General features: G+C 42.8%; 2 protein-coding genes across 5 annotated transcripts; both read right to left on the bottom strand.

Annotated features, from left to right (window-relative positions):
* Positions 1 to 699: 699 nt before the first annotated feature.
* On the bottom strand, positions 700 to 3,793 carry rnf181 (ring finger protein 181). Of its 3 annotated transcripts, none has more exons than XM_088412415.1 (7): positions 3,710 to 3,765; positions 3,322 to 3,413; positions 3,155 to 3,232; positions 2,561 to 2,691; positions 2,305 to 2,420; positions 2,150 to 2,224; positions 700 to 2,067 (listed from the first exon to the last, which is right to left on the bottom strand). In XM_088412415.1, the coding sequence occupies exons 4-7, from the start codon at positions 2,682 to 2,684 to the stop codon at positions 2,008 to 2,010; spliced, it is 375 nt and encodes a 124-aa protein (XP_088268541.1). In that variant the 5' UTR covers positions 2,685 to 2,691; positions 3,155 to 3,232; positions 3,322 to 3,413; positions 3,710 to 3,765; the 3' UTR covers positions 700 to 2,007. The 3 variants fall into 3 exon arrangements, with proteins under 3 accessions (XP_088268541.1, XP_088268531.1, XP_088268523.1); XM_088412405.1 differs by having other exon boundaries at positions 3,174 to 3,232; XM_088412397.1 differs by lacking the exon at positions 3,155 to 3,232 and having other exon boundaries at positions 3,710 to 3,793.
* Positions 3,794 to 4,611: 818 nt separating this feature from the next.
* On the bottom strand, positions 4,612 to 22,459 carry LOC148430067 (uncharacterized). 2 transcript variants are annotated; one of them, XM_088411965.1, is made up of 14 exons: positions 22,318 to 22,459; positions 11,155 to 11,345; positions 10,849 to 10,931; positions 10,628 to 10,767; positions 10,376 to 10,559; positions 9,316 to 9,430; positions 8,000 to 9,208; positions 7,274 to 7,540; positions 6,799 to 7,176; positions 6,518 to 6,676; positions 6,263 to 6,436; positions 6,080 to 6,161; positions 5,842 to 5,990; positions 4,612 to 5,758 (listed from the first exon to the last, which is right to left on the bottom strand). In XM_088411965.1, the coding sequence occupies exons 1-14, from the start codon at positions 22,328 to 22,330 to the stop codon at positions 5,492 to 5,494; spliced, it is 3,411 nt and encodes a 1,136-aa protein (XP_088268091.1). In that variant the 5' UTR covers positions 22,331 to 22,459; the 3' UTR covers positions 4,612 to 5,491. The 2 variants fall into 2 exon arrangements, with proteins under 2 accessions (XP_088268091.1, XP_088268098.1); XM_088411972.1 differs by having other exon boundaries at positions 10,376 to 10,556.
* Positions 22,460 to 22,762: the final 303 nt, after the last annotated feature.

Raw genomic sequence — 22,762 nt, 5'->3', positions numbered from 1 at the left:
GCAAGTAAGCAGTCCTAGCCGTATCCATCACTATGTGCCAGAGGAACACATTTACTGTGCTTTCTTTAGATCTTTGTGTTGAGCCTTAGCCATGTTCACCTGTTTCGGAATGAGTCACACGGTGTGACTTCTACAGGCAGCTTGTATGAGCCATCACAGCAGGGGTCGGATTTATTATTCTCTACCGGCATTAGTACAATATGCCACTTGGCCACATTCTGCACCATATTTTTTAAGTTGTCTTCTATTTTGTCAAAAATGTGCAAAATTATTATTTTTTTTGGACATGTCTTGAATTCCCCAGATATTTTCTGGTGGCCAGTTGAGGGTGTAGCCCAGCTGGGATATTCTGTTCGCCTGTAACCCAAGGGAGATTAAGCAGCATAAAAAACGGAAGAACTCATCACAGACATAACAAAAACGGATTCATCTCTCTTGACCATTGTGTCAAATGAGATCCCAAATACACACCTGCTATTGTTCTCTTTACATTCTGTAAATATGTACGCTTTGTCTTTTAATTTAGGTATTTTGATTTGAAAGAGATTTATATTCAAATATGAAATAAAATCTTAAATTATGAGAAAATGTGTTTGACAATTATTTTTAGTGTTTGATGATTACCTCGGAATCATGCAAATAGGCACAACTCGTGTTACGTTAAGATTGTTGCGCACACACAAGGACGTCAAGCATAGAGAATGTTACAGCAAATTTATTATTAAAAATGATCAAGTCCTTAGTTATACTTGAAAACACTTGCATGTAAATGTTGAGGACTTTCTTAAAGGGATAGTGTGTAAGATTTAGACCGTTTTTCATTATGGACAGCAGGAGGTGGTGCATTTACCATTGCCCGTAGCTATAACAAACATGGCCGCCTCTGGAGAAGTGCCACCCCCCATGTAATACCATTTAAGGATAACTAGACCTATGGTTATATTTAAAACATAAGTCATTAAGAACACATTCATTTGCAAGTTTTTTAAATTTACAATCATTTAATTCATTACTTTTTGATGAAGAACGGTCTAAATCTTACACACTGTGCCTTTAAATCAGGGCTCTTGAACTCATGGGGACCGCTAGCACAAAGTCTGGGTGTGTCTGTGCGCTGCATCAAGTATTAAAAAATACAAAACCCACAACTGATGCAATCGCTTTAATCCATTCTTAAGCGTTCAGAACATGTTCCTCTGAACATCAGATCGGTGATTGGATCCTCTCATCTTCCTGCTACTTTGCATACTCTTTAGCTTGTCGAGTTGTCTTTTCAACTCTGCTTTCTTTGTTTAGCGCCCAAATTTTCTTGATGCATTCAAGACATGTTGGGCTACCCCTCTGCTAAAAATAAAATAACAATCTAACCCGTCTTTCTTGAAATTGTTTGCCCAATTTCCTCTTCATGATTGGTTTTGGAAGACATGACTAGGACTGGATGACAGAATATCTTTTCAATCCATCTGTTTTGTCGGGACTTTCATTACATGTAGGACTGAGCTATGGTGGCGCATAAAACAGTCCCACAACCTAATGGCAAAAGATACCACCCGCCCAAAGAAAAAAAAACAGTCACACAAACTAATGGCAAAAGAAAAAACACCCCAAAACAGAAGGGTGCGGCAAAATATCTCCTGGACCAAAAATGGCGCTTGGGCCATGAGTTTGAGAGCCCTGCTTCAGATAGTACAGTCCATCAGCCCTGCACTAAATCTTCATGAGGTTTTAAGAATATTTTGACAATCAGAAAACACACAACTTGTGTGAAACCTTTGCAGTAATAAATCATCTACACAACATACCGCATGTCCTTACAATTTTGAAATGACTGTGGTTTACATTTTCAAACAACAAAGAGTGGGACATGAAATGTATTTATATAATAAATTATATATTTTGAGAAAATTGTATAAACAAATACCAAATCATAACTAGTATATGCAAATACTTTCTCTCTGACTCTGATGGTTAAGAACTTCCTGAATATTTTGTATAGAAAGGTCACTGTCATGTGTACATTGCTCCATGGAGGTCCTCCAGTCTGTGTTCCCTCTGTTTTCTCCTCTCCTACATGATACACACAGACTACGTAAACACACTTGCATAAATACACACAACGTGTTACTGTTCACTGCGTCCGAACACTCACCTTGTCTTTCTTGAACTCCTCATATTCTTGATTATCGGTTGGTAGTTCGAGTCGACACAGCGGGCAGGAGTTAGTCTTGAGCAGTCAAAAGAAAAGGCTCCATGAGAAAGAATGCGATCGCAACGGACTGAACCAAAACGTGCGCGTGTTAGTACTTTGCCCAGCCACGGCAATATACATCCAGAGTGGAAGAGATGCTTGCAGGGCATTTCTCGAACCGTCTCTTGCTCTTCAAACTCAAGTAAACAAACAGGACACTTCAGGCCTCTGTCTGCGATACCAAAAAACAAAACATCAGTGGGGGACCAGCTGGATGGACACCCTCTGCAGTCATTCTTTGTCAACGAGGAGCACTACATTCTTGCTGCTGGACTAAAACAGATTTGCGTGAAGTGTGAATGGACGCGTCACCCGCTTGTTCGGGAGAAATGACGACCACACTGAGGGTCTGCACAGCTACTTTTGCAGCAGGGGGAGGAAGACGCTGGTTCCAGTCTGATGAATCCCCCGAGTCCATCAAGTCCAAACCCTGCATCAGAGACCTTTACACGCACACACATACACGCAAAGCTAGTATAAAAGGTCAAATAACATTGCAAGTAGTGATTCCCATGATAAGCTCTCCCATGACTAATGACAACAGTAAAGAGGTCAGGTCAGGGTTAATGTTTTAGTCAAATTGTCCAACATGTTAGTGAAGTACCACAAGGGGGACGTGGGCGCCACCTATTGGCAAATGAGAGAAAAACTTCCAGATGACTGTTGAACTGTATTTAAATGTTTAAGAATTCTACATTTTAATTCAATTTTCAAGAATATAGTTCTTTTCTAAGTATTATCTTTTTTTTTCAATTTAATTTATACTACAAAACATTCGAAAATAAATCTTTAGTAGAGTTGATAGACTCGTTTTTGATTCTTTGAAAGTTCATTTTACAATTAATTATTTGACTTGGAGAATAAATTCTGTTTTGAAGTGGTAGTTTGTGAGATAAATGTGGGAACCTATGACATCTCGCTTTACTTTCGGTTGACCGGGAACATGCATAGTTGTCGTCCTACTTGTCTGCCAAGGTTGTCTCACTAGAGAAGACAAAGAGCGTGCAGTACATGGACCTTGAACTGGATTTCAAGGATTTTACAAAGATGCCTGCAAGTAGACAGCTCATCACCTGGCCAGTTCAAGTAGAGCGTTCTGGCGGTACTGTTCTTCGGGGTTGGTGGGCTCGCAGTCGTGCTCGTCGAAGTAGGATGCCATGGTACTCTTTGGGTAACACATAGGAAAAAAAATACGACGGCAGATGCTCAGAGTTGAAGATGAACGTGTGATTACAACGCGAAAAAGGAAAGATCGCATGTACCGAAATTGCGATGAAAAAGTTCAGACTCATCAAAATGCTTTTGAGATAAAGTATTATATATGCGACGAAACAAAAATGCAAACATTCTTCGTTTTCATCGAGATTTTTTTCCCTTTCACTCTTAAATGTGAACAACTTTTAAAGTTTGTTCATTCGCAGCTGCGTGTCTTTCTAAAAGACTGATTCCATTTGTACTTACCTTACAAATGTATATTACTTGCGGTGATGACCATTTGTCATTCTTCCGGGTGCAACAGACTTAATCACGTGGTATTGCTTTTCTCCAATCACCGCAGTGGAGTCCTTTGTTAAGGCGGTACTATTCTTGTCGCGTGCTATTTCTTTTCGCCAATCACCTTGGTCGAGATAGTCTCACATTTTTTCCAAATAAAAAACAATCCCATAATTTCACAATCGAACACCGTCGTACAACCAGGCAATGAAGTGCATATAGTATGCCCCGGTTAAAGAATACCCCCTAATCATTATTTGTAATTAAACTAATGAGAAAACTCACTACTGACGGCATATTTGAAATTCATTGTCAAAAGATGAAAATCGTTGACAAGAGCTCATTGCGATGTTGCCTTTTGTTACCAGTTGATCGAATAACTCCAAATACTGCATATGACATTTCTTGCATGAGTTCTTTGGAGACAGCCAATATATATATATATATTTTTTCTGATTATGTACTGTACAGTAGACTCTTGCTTCGGATGTTAAAATAGTTGCTGCTCAGTGAACACATTTTATTTTTTGGTGTGTTCATAAAATGGTGCAAGCCATTCAATCTTAATACAGTAACTCATGTTGGAGTAAAGACACAACGGCATTGAGGTTGTTGTTGTTGGTTTTTTTTTTTTTTTTGAATGCAATGCCATATACTGCTCTTTATTTATTGACCAATGATGCTGGCAGACACAACAACAGTAGCCCAGCATTCCTGTCCCATCCGCAGTCACCATCTTTTTAGGGAGTGGTTATCTAAAAAAGTGCCTAACCTAAAAACGCAGGTTTACAAAACAAAAACACCGTTTTGATTAACTTTTGTTCAGTAATAGAGCAGGGATGCCATGACTCACAACAAACTGCAATATCTCTGAAAAGTTCCACTTTGATGAAACTGAATGTTTATTCTCATCAACAAAAACAAGGAATGATTTGGCAGAAATACAAGATTCGTTTAGAGTGCTTTTGCCGTCTACTAACTCGAGAAACTACTGGTACTGCTGGAAAAAATATATACTGTAATGGAATAATTCAACGACAAAAGATAGTTAGATGATCAATTCGAGAACACGGTTACGCTGAGAATAACAAACTCGTACATCCAACTATTTTTTTTCTCCAACATGATTGCATAAACAAATTACTCTAAAATACAAAAATCCACAGAGTGAAAAACAAACATCTTCACACGCACCATAAAATAACCAATAATTCACTAGATTTCCAGTTGGTATTTCATTTACATTATTGCCTCCGCTTTATCATAGACAATACAATAAAACTTCTCTATTATCAGCTATTATTAGCTGACTGAAAAACAGTTAGTGTAGTTATGCAATAGCAGTTCATCTGCTCCCAGCTGTAATGGTCTGATTTCAACTTTTTTTTGTGTTTAAATTGTAATTCCTCAAAAGGACAAACTCAACCAGTGAGAATGTTAAAAATGCAAATTTTTACGATTTCTTCAGTCCTCTACTTTCACCACCGCCTGATAAGAAAATGAACTAGCAAACGTAATGGAATAAAACTAAATATTTGGAAAGCTGAAGTCATAAGTCAGTACAAGCAGCCATTAGTTCAGCCTTGATTTCCATGTTCTCAAATGTTGGGTGAATCTGCAACAGTTTATAAACTAATGTATTTTAGCCTACGCGTGTTACGTAATCCATACACACTTTCAAAAGGCTACAACTTTCGATTTCCATTGTACTTGCGACTGGGATGCTCTGGACACTTTGCTGAGCCCTCCTTAACTGAAGAGCTTCACAAAGCAGCCGTGGCAGTAGGGTTTGTCGTTCTGTTCTTTAAAAGTGCCTTTGTTGAGTTGCTTGAGACAGAAGGCACAGACAAAGTGTTCCGGGTGGAACTTTTTGGACATGGCTGTGATACAGCGACCCGTGATGGGCTTCTGGCAGCCGGAGCACAGGGAACCACGGCGCTCATGGTAGTGGACTTCGCAGTAGGGCTGTCCGTCATGTTCAAAGAAACTTCCGTTGACAAACGGCGTGAAGCACTCCTGAAGAGGAAGAATGGATCACAGATGAAGTATAATTTCATGTCACGTCTTAATAGGTCCACGAAGCACTATCAGATATTCACCCTGCAAACAAAACACTCCGGGTGCCAAAGCGAGTTGAGTGCTGAGATGTAGTTCTCCACAATGGCTCTGGCACAACCGCCACACTTGGGCGCAAACATGTCAAAGTAATCCTTCCTGCAGTAAGCCTTGCCATCCTTTTCGTGAAACCCTTATCGAAAAAACATGAGAGCGCTCAGAGATCAGGAAATTTAGTTTATGTATTGACGTGATGGATTTTTTATCAAGAACCCACACTACCGTCTGGGTCGAAGAAGCATCCACATTGAGCGCAGAAGAAGTGTTCGGGGTGCCAAGTTCGATCCAGCGCAGTTACAACTTGCTGTATTGCATGATGTAGGTTGAGTTCAAGTTGAAGCACAGGTATGAGGAAAAAAGAAAGAAGAAGAAGGAAAAAACAAAAAACAACAACCAGGAACTCACATTCAGTATGGGCCCATTGCAGTAGTGGCATCGAGGGGAGAAGAGATTATGGTAGTCTCTCTCACAGTAAGGCTGTCCTTCCCGCTCAAAAAAGTTTCGGGATCCGATCTCCTCTTGACAGTGCGTGCACACAAAGTGTTCGGGATGCCACGTGCGGCCCATGGCAGTCACCAACTGAACAAACACAATTGAATACGCAAGGCATCGATGAATCATTTTTACCTTCAGATCACAGCACGAGGCGGAGTGCCTCACCTGTCCCACAATTGGCTTGAAGCAGGCACCACAAACTCCTTTGGCCACCGTCTGCACACCCAATTTGTTAAGGTCCGACTGCAGGCTTCCAAGCATGTTGTCCAGCTTGTTGACCTGCGTCTGCGGACCGCCAGGAGCACCCCCTTTCTCTTGAGCCATCTGAGGAGGTTGGAGCGTGAAATTAAAAACATGCCTGATATGAATTACCATGCCAATGACAAACATTTAAAAGGTGCAACCGGCAGAAAGGAGAAAAAAAAGGGCTAGATGAGGGTTCATGCCTGCAGTGAGGAGAAGAGTGGGTCATAGTCGGTTTGGCAGCCTACTGACACCAGGATTTTGGGTGAGACACTTTCCACTGGCGTAGCCTGACTTGGGCTCTTAGGAACAGTGAGCGGGGGCTTTAGTTTGGCTGAAAGTGCTTCCTGAACGGGTGGTGATGGTGGCTGTGGTGCTGGTGGAGCTATAATTATGTGCCGAGGTGGAGCTGTGACTTGCTCTTGGCTGTGAGTAGAGGGAGAGGCAGGTAGAGGGGGCGGAGGTAGGGGAGCAGGAGCCTGCTGCACTGGGAATCTCTGCTTAGGTTCTTCTATGATAGGAGGATGACGAGAAGCGGGAGGTGAACCTGGGAGATCCCGTGTCACGGGAACAATTGCAATCTACGGTGGAAGAGACACACACAGACACGGTGCACACAAAGGGAAACAGTACGGACGCTGAAGGGGAAAAGTATTTGGTGAAAACACTGCGGCCAACCTTGTCCACCTCGCCGACCGCTCCGTCAGGACGGAAGCGCTGAGGCTTGGACGTGACAATGACCCCGTCCGTCAGCCACTCATCTGTCTGTTTGCGTCGACGCTCTGAGCGGCCGATACCGAACTTGCCCTGAAGCTCTTCTATGAGGCGGTCCTGGGACGAGTTCTTGTTGACAATGACAGGACCCATTTTCCGACGCAGGACGCCGTCTCGATACATGGGGTGCACATTGGGGATCTCCTTAGTGCGTCTTATCACTGATTTGATCTAAACGGGAAAGTTGAGCAGCTCGTCATCGATCCGCAGAAACCGCGGCTCAGCCATGAACTCCAATAGCACACTAGCGGGTGATTTACTTGTTGCCATGTTCAGACACTCATGCGGGGATGCAGAATTTGGGGGTGGAGCTTAAAAGTCATACTCCTTCATGCTGTGTTCATCTCTTTAATAACCCAAATATTTTAGGGCTAAGCTTTCTCTGTAACACAGAGTGAGTAAAACAGCAAACCCATCCATGTTAACAGCTTCGCGTCAACACCGAGGTGTCCGTAATTTACAAAAATGCGTTAAAAGGGATTTTCATCTTCCGTATTGAAATCAAATGGCAAGCGGATGTTGTAACAGCAGGCGCGAGCTGGTAGCGATGCATCACTCCAATAAACAAGCACTGTCACACATGAGAATCACAAGGACATCCTGCATTGAGCAAGTGAGATATCTGCCTACGTGTCCCGAGGCAGACACTCGATCCATATTGGGCGGCTGCAGCAAAGGCAGGTCCAGGGCGACGTCTGGTGTCCCGGGGCACGTGGACGGCGTCATGGAATCGTCCATCCAGCTAGCTTCCGTCAGCGGCGTCACACTGCCATCTGTGTACAGCCTCTCGGTATAAGGCGTCAGGGAGCCATCCATTCCGTCTCGGAAGGACATGGACAGCTCCTCATCAGCCCAGTCCAGATCCCCGTTGGTGTCGGTACCTCCGTCCACTGATTCATCTGTGATGGTGTTGGCCGTGCACGTGAACATGTCAGGCTGCACGCCGTTTCTGTCCATAGGCATGATGAGCTCCTCCTGAGCTTCAGGGGCTCCTCTGTCAAGATAGTGGGCCTCCATACGTGCTTGCAGATTCTTCACCTCAGGCGCTGAGTGACTCTGTGAAAAACTCATCTCGAGCAGCTTATCAAGCGCTTCGTCCAGAGAGTGTTCTTCTACAGGGAGACTGATGGGGCTGGCACACTTAGCTATGGGCGCTGGCAGTTGTCCGCTGAAATTTGAAGAGCTCTGGAAGGTCACCGGTGAGGAACCGGTGGTCGGAGAGACCGGGGAGGATGTTTTGGTGAGGGGCGAGGACACAGAGGAAGTGCAAGGTAGAGGTGAAGGCGTCTTTGAGATAGGAGGGCTGAAGGAATGAAGGGGTGAGGCTGAAAGATTCGCAACAGGATCATGGATAGCAAAAGAGCCGTTGAGCGTATCGTCAGGCGAACACGATTGTTTACTAGCAGCTGCAGGTGATGAAGCATGCTCCACCGATGGACTAGGTGATGTGGAGGTTTTGTGATCCAAGACTGTGTTTACGGAAGTCATTGAGGGAGTAGTGGATGGGCTTGTACTGTTTCTCTGCTGTTTGGAAGCAGTGAGGACAAGCAGTGAGTTGTTTGGTGACGGTGGAAGAACGGCAAAAGTATCTGTGACCATGTCAAGATCACTGGCTGCAGAAATGGATGATAACGGACTCTGACAAGTCAAACGATTCAAGTAGGTGGCTGACGGGCTCCTGTCTACTCCGCCCTCATCTATGTGCAGTTCTAGACCGGCGGGCAAAGAGAACATAGGAGAGGCACAGGTAGACGGGTGGGACAGACTGAGGAAAGGAGAAGCCACTGGGGTGACGAAGGTAGAAACTGGAAGATGAGGAGGGATGGAGGAAGAGCTGGGCTAGAAACACAGAAATGAGAGTAAGCCAGAACGTGGGAACAGAAAAATGATCCCAAATGGGATCAGAGGATTTAAAAACAAACAAAAAAACCCCTGTTGTTTTATACCTTGAAATCGGACAAGGAGGCCATCAGCTCATCCAATTCTCGCGTGGCACATGAAGCTGAAATCCGTGCCTGCTGTTGAGAGGGGCTCTCCATATCATTGTGGCGAAGGGAAGGGCTGGAAAATAAATTACATTGTGTTCACCTTAAATGTAATACTATGAGTGAAATTCGAAAAAGCTGCTGTCCTAAATACTATCTTGGGACCGCAAAGAAAATGTGTGACATGGTGCCCTTCAAGAAGGAAGCCTCTTGTACAGATTAATGGCATAGGGCACAGTACTTCCACCTCCAAAATGCTCACTTTTCAGGACACCCCAAAAACGGGAGCTTTGCTCAACCATCATGAAAGTTGGCAAGCGATGTTTAATACTTTAATAGTTTGTAAAAATAAATAAACAAATAAACACACCCACGTGTGTAGATTGACCGATAAAACGGGTTAGGGTGAAGGTTAAGAGTACTCCAGTTCCTCGAGAGCCATATTCTGCATGTTTTCCATGTCTCTCACTATCATAACACCCGACTCAAATGATCAGGACTGTTCTCAGGTTTCCACAGAGCTTGCTGACGAGCTGATCTTTTGAATCAGGTCTGAAGGGAGAAGGAGACATCGAAACCAGGTATGCTACGGCTTTTGAGGAACTGAGATTCCTTGGCTGATGGGGGGGACGGACAATTACTTATTGAACCTATCGAATCCCAGTGAAAACACCCTCGTTAAGGTTCCATCAGCATAAAAAAGGAAGAGCAACAACACACAGAATGTTAAAAAATGGCAAAAAATAGATTTAAGTATAAAATTTGCAAAGCAATTAATATATAATCGAAATCTACTTAGTCCTCGTTGTAGTTGGCTTTCTGATTGCCTGAGAGACAAAAGAGTTCTTAAATCTGAAAGTCCTGCACTTAGGAAAGAGGAGTGTTTGGCTGAACATACGCCAGTAATGTGAAAGCTGAAATTAAGCAGAGCATTGTTGTTTTGCTCATCCTAACCTGATGAAGGCACCGAACACTAGCTCATCCAAATTAAGCAGAGCATCGCCGTTTTGCTCATCCCAACCTGGTTGAAGACGCCGAACCCTCCAGCTCATCCAAAAGACTCTCCACTGTGGGACGGACCTCATCCTGCTTTGTTCCATTTCTCTTGGGCTCCTCCTGAGGGGGAGGGCTAACTCTGATGTCTGGGGCATTGCCATTTTCATAGTGGGTGATGCTGGTGGATGGTAGGGGCGGGGCCCTTTCTTCTGTGGAATCATGAACATCCATCATCCAGCGTGGCAACCACAGGCCAGTTGAAAATATGTGAATGTACCTGTGGTGGGGAATGAAGGTGAGCTCTGTTGTACGGCGTTAAGCTCCAGGAGCAGTCTGTCAAGCTCTGACAAGTTGCTGCCCAGGGCAGAGGTCATGGTGGCCGTCGATGAGTCTGATGATTTTGGTTTGTTTGGAAAGCTGAAAGAGCAAAACGAGTGTTAGCCGAAGCCACGAAGGCTAAAAGCGATGCAGCGTGCACGACGGGAGCAGCCAGCTAACCTGTAGACGTGGTCTTCCTCAATATGAGACGGAGAGCTGCTACTGTCCCTCGACCATGAGCTCCTCTGGGCCGGGCCTAAAGACTGTTAGCCATTTTGACACCAATTATATGCTCGATGAAAAAGCAATGACTTCTTTATTTCTACGGCTTTTCTAATCAGAATCTATTGCAACATGCATTAATGAAGAATCAGAGTAAGTAACTGTTAAGGTTCCTTTGTTGAATTTAAGATTTTTTTCTTTGAAATCATGTCTTTGTGCTCGAGAAAGGGTTCAGCAAAATCGAGTAAAACTCGACATGTGTACCTGCTGTGAGGAGTGGTTCGGCGAACCATTCAGAGCTTCAGCTGAGGGCGGTGGGGGGACTGGAGGTGGAACTGAGAGATCCTGGCAATAATTTTCACTTGAGGGGATGGAATAGGGGGTCTCGTCTGGCAAAAACACAGGTCGCTTTGAAATGTGGGACGTGGTCGATTCCAGGTCAGCCAATAACGCGTCTGCAAGAAAAAGTGTACATGAGCATATTTTGTCACTAAAGGACGACATACTTTATAAAAAATGGACGATTTCTCATATGACCTCGTGATAATAGAACGCCACATTATTTCCTGTCCAAGCACAGCAAGAGATCTATTTTCTATTGGCTGTTGTTTTTGACATGTGGTACAATACGCTTGCAAGTTCATGCTCTGCACAACAGCCCCAAAACCGGGTGAGAACTTCAAAATAGGCCTAAACATACCAAATAATATAACGCCATGATTTGATACACCTTGATATGTTTTTATTTTTAAATTGTACCAGGAAGCATGTCTCTGCAATGACTAGCTTGACTCATGGACTGCTATTCCAGGAGTGGAGAGCCAACACAATGTTTTAGTGAAATCATGTTCAATAGCTAACACAGGGTGCTAAAAAGAAATTTTTTATGCAGAAGATGTATTGTATGGTTGTTTTTACAAGTGTTTATCGCGACATCGAGTATAAATTACGCGCTAGCTATCAGCGCTCGAGTGCTCTTTATCGTCTGCCGAGAGCAGTCGGATTACCGGATTAGGCATTTTAATAGATGCAAATTACTTCAGTGTTTATATTTATTTTTCCTCAGCCAAAAATAAAAATGATTCCTTTATTTTCTTTTATCTTATTTATATTATTCGCTCTTATTTCCAAACAGTCGATACCTGCAGTTCTATGGGGGAAATACAGAATGCTCCGATTACTTTCTAATCAACTACGTGGAAATATTTAGGTTTTGCAGTGGAAGAAAAGGATGGTAAAAGATTGGCAAACAAGACACATACGGGACGTGGACACTTTGTTGGGACTGATGGACTGTCCCAACGGATCGACGTTTTGCCGATGGGCTGAAACAAAAACATCTATGACTGAAGTTCAGACTGTAAAGTTTAGCTCTTGTTCATTGTCAAACTGAGAGCATTGTTTAATAGTGTTTTTCCAGAGGTCGAATTATTTTTAGTTTTTAGTCGGATAGAGGTTGAATTTTTTTTCCTGCCGGTGACTGCATGAAGGGAGGAGCGATGATGATGACAGTGACGAAGGGACGGACGATTGGCTGACAGATTCAAGATTCAAGAGTTTTATTGTCATATGCGTAGTAACACCAAAACAATGAAATTCTTATTTTGTTCACTTCCCCGAGCAGACTACATTCTATAATCAAGCAAATAATAAGGTAGGTAATAAAACAAAACCAAAAATAATAATAATAATAATAATAATAATGCAGCAATAAGGGCAGTAATAATGAACCACTAATACAAGAATAAACTTACAATCTGAGCATATTACGGAGTAGATTGAGTGAAAAGACTGTATACATATGAGGAAGATATAATATTTAATCGTGCAAAATATTATGCATTTGGCAGCTTTCCCGCACTGCGCAGGGTTGTAAAGTGCATTTGTGCCTGTGGTAAAGTGACTGGTGATGCGGCAGAGTAGTGCGTGAGGGATTTGTTCAGGATCCGGATGGCCTGTGGGTAGAAGCAGTTTGCCAGCCTGGCAGTCCTGGCCCTCAGGCTCCTGTAGCATCTGCCTGATGGCAGCAGTACAAACAAGTTGTGTTTGTGAGTGAGTATTGTCCCTGATGAGGTTGTGTGTCCTCCGCAGAACCCTGGTGTGGTAAATGTCCTGCAGTGAGGGGAAGGCTGCTCCACAGATGCGCTGTGAGGTCTTGATCACACACTGGAGAGCCTTCCTTGTCTTGTGCTGTACAGTTGCCGTACCAGACTGTGATGGAGGTGGAGAGGACACTTTGGATTGTACATCTGTAAAAGTTGTCGAGAATCTTTGCTGGCATGTCAAATTTCTTCAATCTACTCAGAAAGTACAGTCTCTGTTGGGAATTCCTGCTGATCTGTCGAATGTTCTGGGACCAAGTGAGGTCCTCGCTGATGTAGGTGCTCAGTCCCATCGATGGTTTGTGATGGTTTGTGCGGCTCTAGCTGCCGCCTTGGGTCTATGATCAGTTCTTTGGTTTTGTCCGTGTTGAGGTGGAGACTGTTGTTGCGACACCAGGCCAAATTATACTGGTGTTGTTTTGGGAGGCGACACAGTCATAGGTGAAGAGTGTGTAACGCGAGGGGATCAGCACACACTCCTGGGGTGTCCCTGTGCTTACAGTTCTGGTGCTGGATGTGCGGTTAATTACAATTTTCAGCTTGAAAAAATGGCAGACCCACATTGACGGAAGGGAAAGGCGGAGCACCGACAACTGATGGCCCAGCAAAAAAATGTAAAATGCCCACCTCTGGCAAAAACAGATTGTCTACTTTTATTTCTTTTTGAATACTAGATTGATTATGTTTGAAGGCAAGCTCCAAAAGATTGAAAACTGTAAAGTTTATATTAGGCATTATTTTACAGTGTACTCAATTTGTGGACTCAATCTTGTGTGACATCCTGCATTGTGGAATTTTTGTCTCATCCCATTCATGATAATGGACTTAAACAACACAAATTGAATGGTCACTGTTATGTGTACTGGTTATTTGACAAACGCTGAAACAAAACAAAAACAATAGGAATCAATCAATCACGCTCTCATTCCAAGCTTTAACCAAAAAGCAATTAAATCACTAATTCCAACATCATGAGTAAACCTACTTTGTGACCTTTCAAAAACATCTCCAACATTCTTTGTCCATTAGTCCTTTACTATTAATAAAACACTGCTGTCAATGAGTTGCTACCTGTCCTTCTAGTTAGCCTCCACCTGTGAGAAGCGTGGATCTGAATCCATGTGATTGTCCTGAACAAAGAAGCTGAGGTGTTTCTGAACCCTGTCCAAGGCAGGGATTGTGTCACACTGCTTAGTGGCCAATGGAATGCAGGAATAAAATAGACTCTTACATCACACAAGAATAGGTCACAACCATCAGCTGCATACTTTCACACCAAACACTTGGAACACTTACAGTCAACGCATTTAAATCACAAGGAAAGGATGAGACGGAGACAAACAAAAAAAAAGGATTATTAAATACATGCAAAGACTCGCATATGGAATCTGCTTATCTGCAGATGCTTTCATGTACATGAGCAAAATTCTTCAGGAAAAAGACACGATCCCTGTTTTGAATGTCATCTCAGTCATCCCGCATCTCCCAGTTCATCTCACTCAGTTCCTACAGTGAATGAGCATAAGTCCTATGTCCCTATAACAGAAACTAACTTAAGGCACAATGCATGTTAGACTCAACGCTCGTTCATATTGCTCAGGTAAAATGACACTCTACGGACATCGATGTCAGTAAAGCATTAAAAAAAACATTCACAAATACATGCACATTTTTATTTAAACTTTAAAAATAGGCTCCATAAAAAGTCATATTCTGTACTTACATTCTTGCTGCACCTGTTGCATGTGTGCATCCACAGCAACGTGTGCTCGTGGAGTAGACAAAGATAGTTAGGGAACAAGAGCGATGATATACTGCTACAGGGGGTGGGGTCTGCTCACCAAACATGCCTGACAGTATCCCTAAGTGACAACTATCAAAGTCATGAGTTGAAAAAAAAACAAAACAATCTTTTCCCAAGATACCAGATAATTATGGTAAATGTAATGTAGCTATTGGAAAGGGCAATACAGTACTGTGCATAATGCGCCAACATAAAACAGTATTACTCCATGGACAAGTCTTGTATGACTCTGGCACAAATGTTCTGACCAATAAACGCTTCTTGGCATCCTGCCCATAGGATACATGTTGAATTCAGATGGTTTACCAGAAACCACATGGGACCCCTGCCTATTTAAAGCCCTAAGCCCAATGAGTAGCTCATGTCTGCGCAAATGAGCTGAAATATCACGGCCTTCTCAAAATAATCTGCACCTGGCGCTGACATACTGAACAAGGTTTCACTGACGTTGACTGTCGCCTACAACACAAAGCCTTCAGGAAGGAAACATACTCGTGTTGGTTTTGACTGTGACAGTTATACATACTGTACACACTTGCCTCACACAACATAAATTAAAAAAAAAAAAAAACTATGAATCAGTGTCACTGTCAAAACACAATTAATTTTTGTTACTTGTTCCTAGAATGCTTTTATACACTGGCAAGGAAATCCCACTGCCATTGGCCTTTTAAAATACCTGGAGGCTGATTTTGCACCATGTTGACTCAACAAAGAACACCCAACAAAGAAGGGATAAACTGGATTAAACCTTGCATGATTGCATCAAAAAATAAACTACGGGTATATCACGATTGCATCATGATTGTTTCTGTCACCAACTAGTGAATGAACACATGTGCAGTAAATAAGTTTGTATTTTTAAAAAAAGTCCTTTCTTACTCTAAAACCACGCAATGAAAGTCTTGTAGGCAAGCAATTTCCTGTTTTCGAGGGGAAAGAGATTTTCCCTGTGGAGGGCAGTACAGTGTTGCGTGAGGATGACAGAGTGTTTTCCCGTGTCACTAGAGTGAGCTTCACAAAGTGATAGAAGCACTCAGATTGAAAACATGCACTGTAAGCCAAGCAACAGACTAATCTTTTCCATTCCAAACAGAGACTTGAAGCCAGAGGACAAAGTCCAATTCTGCTCCAGCAGTATCTGCCTCAAGCGATCATTGTGCAGCCTCTGGAGAAAACATGTCACCCAAAGGTTTACGATTGCTGTTCATCGTTTTACGTGGCTCTATCTGTCAAAGATCTATTACAGACGCGGGGCCCGTCAAATGCAGCGTCTGTGTCTGATTGGAGCTAACCAACAGTCAGTCTGTGGATGCAGTACACATTCTTATGGCCGTGGGTCTTGCGCAGTCTTGTCCGTGCAGTCGCAGGAGGCTCCGCCGCACCGCGGTCTTGCAGTTTTTATCAGATGGATGTGAAGGTTGATGCAGCATTCCACACATTCCTTTGTCCAATGTGCCGAAAGAAAGCATTCAGGCTCGTAGGCAACGTATAATTAGCCCCTATCCAGTCGTTTCATACCCACACCTGTCTTGGCAGGGGGGAAAATTAAAGGCAAGCTGACTCAGTCATGCTTAAAATGAAAATAATGGCGGGGAAATGTCAAATATTAGGAGATGCACTCTGCTAACTTGTGCGTACTTTAAATTCCAGAATAATGGAGATGATACTGTCAAAACTGTAACAATGTATTTACCGCTGAGAGCACCAAAGAGTACAATGCAAATTGAGCAATTTAATCCTTTGGATTAACACGTGGGCCGTGGAGATGGGTCACAGGGTGCACAACTCACCTGTTTACGGACCCACGCTGAAACTCTAGACCAACAGGCCACATGATATTTATATAAAACAAGACCGGCAGCAAATGCGAACAAAGAAAAAAGCCAGTGGAACACAGCGTGCAGGTTCATTAATAGGCAAATTGCGGCTAAAGAAAAGGGATGGATGGATGGACTCAAAGTCTGGACCTTAAAAAGTGAGCTCTTTCTTGCAGATCAGACAAAATTGAGTAGTTTGGAGTAGATTGGTTTAAGTCCAATTCACTGGCTCCACATTTATCACCATGTACTGTGTATGTCAGGAATGTATGTCAATAAGCAGCATATTGTGGTAAGAGATTAGAATAGTACAGGATGTGGAAAGCCTTCAAAGAATGACCACTTTGTTACATGTGCAAAAAACACCGGACACCCTGCAACATATATAGTGGCTGCTTTGTGGCCAATGCACAACTGTTCCTGCTTTTCCTTTTTCAAGACATATACAAGCTCTTGTAACATTCGGTCAGGTCTCGGAGCACAGGGCACAACACAAAACTGATAAGTCATTTGCGTGATTTTCCTTGTGAAGGATTCCAAAATGTGACTTGGACAATTCCACAATTTGTCCAGGCCAGGTTTTGATTACTGTAATCCCGCAAATATAAGACTCACACTTTAATTTAATTTAAATAACAGATTCTTTGTTTTTTCGACACCATTCGAGTAAGATTGATCTGTCAGCCACATAAGCTGGGTTTTTGCACAGATGTACATTTTTTATTTCGGCCGTATTCTTTCATACAATAATTACCGTAACAGGATGAGCTAGAGGGCGGACGACAATTGGCTGTTCGCAGCAAGTGCCTGTTGCATCTAACAGCAGCTCGTGCTAGCAGAAGACGTTATTTTCAATCAAAGAAGCGAGCAGACTGAACCAACGTCCGAGTCCATCCACTTTCTTACACAGGAATATTACTAAAACAGAGCGGATCATGTAAAAGTTAGGATGTCTCCAGTTGATTCAATTAAGAATAGCAAGGTAAGCATTCCGTTCTACTTGCTTCTAAATTGTGATCTTTTGGCATATACACGCAATCATAAAATTGGTGAAACTTTGGGTAATTATGGCAAAATGAACTCGAGCTGCGTGTCAGAGAAATCTCTAAAAGAAGACTAGGACAAGCCTAGCTGCTAAGCAGCAAAAAGAGTAACTCAGACCAGCCAAGATTGACTTTTCTATGCCAGGCATAGGCAAAAAGCTTGGGCAAATGAACTTGTGGGTTTTCCAACGCTAATTCAACGCCCAAGCGCCCCTGCCTGGTTTTTATTAATCCAGCAAAGCATTGCACATTACAAGACCAAGGTCCCGGCTCACACTTTCCTGCGTCAACAGCTTTATCTAAGGACTGAGGCGAGATGAACTAGGCCTGCACACATGGATAACAATGCACACTATTCTAGACAAGAAATAAGCAAATAATGATAACAACCGAATATATGATTTACTTCACACTGCGTCGCGAGGAAAAGAAAAAACAACAGCTTCGAGCGCATTCAAAGTTACACTGACGAGACATTCACTGACCGCTCACATTGTGGAAAATCTGAACAAATATACAATTTACGGATATGAACACAATGAAGATGAGATTTATTCTCTTTTGCTATAGTTTTTACATTGTCGCCAAAGTGTTGTGCGTCTTATACAAGGTAAGATAGAAAATAGCAGAATTTGAAACTAAAATTAAGTGTGCGTCTTAAACACAGCTGCGTCTTATACTTGGAGTATTATGGGAGTTACATTTCTTTGAATTTTTTTGTCATCATTACGGAAGCGTAACGCATTCACTTTAGTGGGGGGGTTACTCGGAGGATAAGCGGCTAAAGAAAAGGGATGGATGGATGGATGGATGGATGGATGGATGGATGGATGGATGGATGGATGGATGGATAGATGGATGGATGGATGGATGATTCATGGATGGATGGATGGATGGATGGAACAAGAAGGGGACATAGGAGTGGATTTTTAATTCCACCCCATCCCACTACCACAAAAATAAGCCATGCCTCACTGAAAACAACTCCCATTCCATCCTGATCCTGTTCAGAATGACTCCCACTCCCATACTATTCCCATTTAAAATAAAACAAACATCTAAAAGGTGCTTTGTTTTTCTTCCTACTATTTAATCCCGCTCGTCATCTTTTTATCCTGTACCGCCCTAATCCCCTGATTACTTAAAGACGTTGGATTCATGAAAAATGTCAGCCTCTACATGCAACATATTGCTATCATTAGCTGGCCCGAGTCTGGCTGATGAAACACTTGTCTTTTTTGCTTTAGCTGGAGTGATTTAAGACCTCTTCTTTCCTTGTAAGGCTCCATGCACCAAACAAACAGTCCGTGCTCAGAAATGACTGAGTTCTTATCAGGCTCCTGCAAAAGGTTAGATACAAAACCCCTGGGTGAACTTGACCTTGACGCTAGTTAATTGTTAGTGTTTTTAAGTTGATGTACTGAGTGCCACTTTTGAATGCAATTACATGCAAATACACCGCTTCAAACCGGACTTACATTTCGTTCATTAATCAAAAGGTTTAAAAGAAAACTGCTGTTAAAGTCCTGACAGCAAGACAATTTGATTAATTTAAAACAAACAAATCTTTGAAAACGTAAGGAACTTCAAGAGCCGATCGTGTCTTGAGCACAGCAGCTGTTGGTGGGTTTTGTTTACGTTGGCCATACTATGGAAAAAAAAAGGATTGTGGGCCCAAAGCTGTCATTTCCAACAGTGGCCTTCAACGCTGACTCTGCTCATTGTTTTTCTCCTGTTTCCTCAGGATGTGGGGCAGGGTCTGTTGCCTCAGCGATGAGGTCAGCCGTGTTGCGCTCCCTTCCCCAGATCCAGAACAGGATGGGTGGGGAGTTCGGGAGCGAAAGTGATTTACGGACACGACTGTCCTTCTTGCCCATTGACTTTTACTGAGGAGCAACCATCATAGGGTGATGACAGCTAGTCGGGTTGAACTAACTGTGCTGCAGAATAACTGGGAAACGGTAGACGCTCGATGCCTTTTTATGTCGTCCGAACACGCAACAGTTAAAAGCAAGTTGGCTCAACCTCAAACTCTCTTTCAACAAGACCTTGCCTGAAAAGTAATCAGCTGATATGCTGGAGTGTTGCTGCACGTGGCAGAGGAGAGTTTTTGTATCTGCGAATGCAATCATCTTCACATGAACAAAATAAACAGCCTGAAATCTGGATTACATCAACAAGTTGTCATTCATGCATCATGAGGTCAGCTTTTTTACTGATGGAATGACAGAATGCTTTTTGTGAAGAGCTGCTTTTAGTTTTGCCTTTTCAAAAAAACATCAGAATTGCTTAAAACAGCTGTGAGTAAGGAAAAACAACTTATTGATACAAGTAGCGGTTATCAGTGGCAAGAGTGGCAAATACAAAGTTGTGGTTAGGAGCTGTGTCAGTCATGTGATTGTGGATGATGAACTCCTCAGGTGGCAATAGTTAGATGAAGAAAATGTGTTGTCAAGATGGTCCATGTTTCACTGACAAACTCCCTTTATACTGTACGTGTGTTTTTTGACTAAGGGAAACGAAATTCTTTTTTTCAATATCGATCAGTTAATTTTGGAGGGGTTTTGTGTACCATTTTATGTCTACAAAGAAAAAACAGCTTTTTATAGATAAAAACACAAGACGTACTTACCTATTGTAATGGTTTCCATTGCTCAGATTTTGGTAGGGGGCGCGAAAGCAGTTCCCACAGGGCCCAAGTCACAATCACTCTGTGATTACTGGCAACCTATGTCTGGTATAGGATGCATCCCAAGAGCCAAGTCACAGTCGCCTGATCTGGACTTTGAAGTAATGCCCAGAGAAAAACTCAGTCTGACTAATTACTGGAGCAGTAATTCTTCGAGGGAATTCCCTTCCTTGGGAGGCGCAACGAGACTCGGCCATGTTTCCAAATAGCTGCTAGACCATTTGTTGACGAGTATGGTTTACACCATGTGAAATAAATACCTAACACACAAAAAAGTGATGGATGATACAGTTGAGCGGTTGGAAGCCATCAAGAACAGATATCTTTCAAAGCATTTGTAATTATCAGGGGTCTCATGTTTGACGGAATGACAGCTCTCCCTCATGGGCTAACATGTATGGAGCCAAGGTCATGACCCAAAAAGTATTTGGCCTTGGAGCTGGCATCAGAGTGATGTTTGACATTCTTCTGCAGCCGCGCCCCCGCCTTCAAACATGAGCTTCTTCAACAAGACTGCAGGCTCCTTTTTAACCAACAATCAGTCCTTTCACTAGCCCAAGGCGGCTACAACTCCATGCATTCTGGAGGAGTTCACACAACAAGGCGAAAACAAAAACATGCGGCCCAATGTCGCACCAATTAATCTACTAAAGCGGTCTTGGACAGCATATAACATATAACAAGTATAACAACACACATGTAACAGGCAAATAAGAAAATGACACCAAACGAAAAAAATCAGAACAAAATTAAAAAGTTCAGAGGTTTAGTTAAAAAGTCACAGCGGTACAGATTGAGGAAGCAGATTGTTGTTGACGCTGATTAAATAAATTCTTATTTGCGGGATACGGTGATCAAGCATTAGCAAAACTCCATGAGTAATTAACTTCTCGTCAAAGGGGTTTGTAATTGTTGATAGACGCCACAGAAGGGTGGCAAATAACTACATTCAAATGGTTTCCCTGCCACCTGGCTGACAATGGACGGATCAAAAGGACTATGCCTTCAGCACAAAGACTGCAAGTACTCATCTTTTCAGTGATGACGGAGGGAGGATAGATTTGACATTTAAAAAAAATCCATAAATTTGCAAACGCAGGTCAATTGACTGTGGTTAATAAACAAATCACTCCCATCGCTAAATAAACCTTCATCTAAGGCCCAAATCTCCCATGAACTCATTGTCATATTTGCCTTACAGCAATATTTAAGAATATGACTGCAAAAGCAACACTACTACAAGATAGCAATACAAATATTAATTTGCAAGACAATGTTACGATATTGGTGAATATCACGCTGGTTTCCCAGGGGAATTTTCGTTCTAAACTTAATGGTGTTTATAACATTTTGGTGTAACTACAATGTCGATGCTGTGTGAGCATTCCGAACCATATCTTTTATGCGGCTTTGCTGAGGCTCATCAATAAATCAAGTGTCACTGACTGGATCTCAAATCTCATCATTTGGATTTGTAGAGAATGTCCTCGTTCCTGACTTATCTTCTGGTTAAACATTTTTGAAAAAAAAAAACTGACAAGGGACAGTCAGGCCTGTTTGGTCGCCCATCAACTCCACACACAATCAGAAACTTGATCAAGCTGATCAAAAGTTCATCCAAGCGGTCTGTAGAAAATATGATTAATGAAGCACATTCTAAGAATTATTAACGTGGAGAACCGCTGACGTTTTAACGCGGGGACCTTTAAAAGGTAAATGCTAGCGTTGGGCAGCTGCTAGGGCAGCGCTATGAGGATTGGGAAAGAAACTCCAAAGAGTTAAAACGTGAAAAAATAAATGTGAAATGCAACCTGGGTGCACGGCGAGCCTCTACAAAGAAATGCGTCTCAAAGTGTGTGGAGAAACTTTTCCTCGTCAAGTTGACTCCCCGCCCAGGGTTCCCCGCTACGTCGGCTTTCTCGATCTCGAGCGCGACCCCTTCCAGTGCAACATTAGGCGAACTACTCACCTAGGTCGTCCATGCTAAATGCCTGCTTCGACCGGCGTAACTCGGTGCTCCACAAACTTTCAAAAACTGAGCCAAATGCGGGGTTTCCTCCTCAAACTTCACCGCTGCTTCTCCTCCTGGAAGTTGGTCAGGGTCGTTCACGTGAACGCGCAAACTGTGTGCGTGATACGTGTACTTGTGCTGGAGCGCGCCCAAGCTCTTCGCGCGCATGGCGACATCTAGTGGCCAAAGTAGCACAAGAAGTCTTTGAAGAAGTCTGGCAGCACAAATGTTTTTCCATGCTTCACGCTTCATTTGAGTTCGTAACCTTCTGACGATTTTCTTTAGTTTTATGCTTTGATGAGGAGAGAAGGGGCGTTGCAGCTTGTGGAATCCTATTTAGTGTACAAAATGTGATCCCCCCCCCCCCCTCTCAATAGGCGGGGTGCACCCTGAACAAATCGGT

The sequence above is a fragment of the Hippichthys cyanospilos genome, chromosome 1 (genome assembly GCF_059441005.1).
Source record: "Hippichthys cyanospilos isolate Australia breed blue-spotted pipefish chromosome 1, RoL_Hcya_1.0, whole genome shotgun sequence".
Classification (NCBI taxonomy): domain Eukaryota; kingdom Metazoa; phylum Chordata; class Actinopteri; order Syngnathiformes; family Syngnathidae; genus Hippichthys; species Hippichthys cyanospilos.
Note: the sequence above shows the minus strand (reverse complement) of the source record. Positions and strands in the feature narration are given on the sequence as shown.

What these genes read in the sequence shown, in the direction of transcription:
- rnf181 (XM_088412397.1), bottom strand. Translation starts at nt 3,407, where the DNA reads ATGGCATCCTACTTCGACGAGCACGACTGCGAGCCCACCAACCCCGAA. An exon ending in CATTTCTCCCGAACAAGCGG is followed by an intron (nt 2,421 to 2,560) that starts GTGACGCGTCCA and finishes TTGGTATCGCAG; the next exon opens with ACAGAGGCCTGAAGTGTCCT. An exon ending in AGGAGTTCAAGAAAGACAAG is followed by an intron (nt 2,068 to 2,149) that starts GTGAGTGTTCGG and finishes TGTATCATGTAG; the next exon opens with GAGAGGAGAAAACAGAGGGA.
- LOC148430067 (XM_088411965.1), bottom strand. An exon ending in CCTCCTTGTCCGATTTCAAG is followed by an intron (nt 9,209 to 9,315) that starts GTATAAAACAAC and finishes CTGTGTTTCTAG; the next exon opens with CCCAGCTCTTCCTCCATCCC. An exon ending in GAGTGTCTGCCTCGGGACAC is followed by an intron (nt 7,541 to 7,999) that starts GTAGGCAGATAT and finishes TTTCCCGTTTAG; the next exon opens with ATCAAATCAGTGATAAGACG.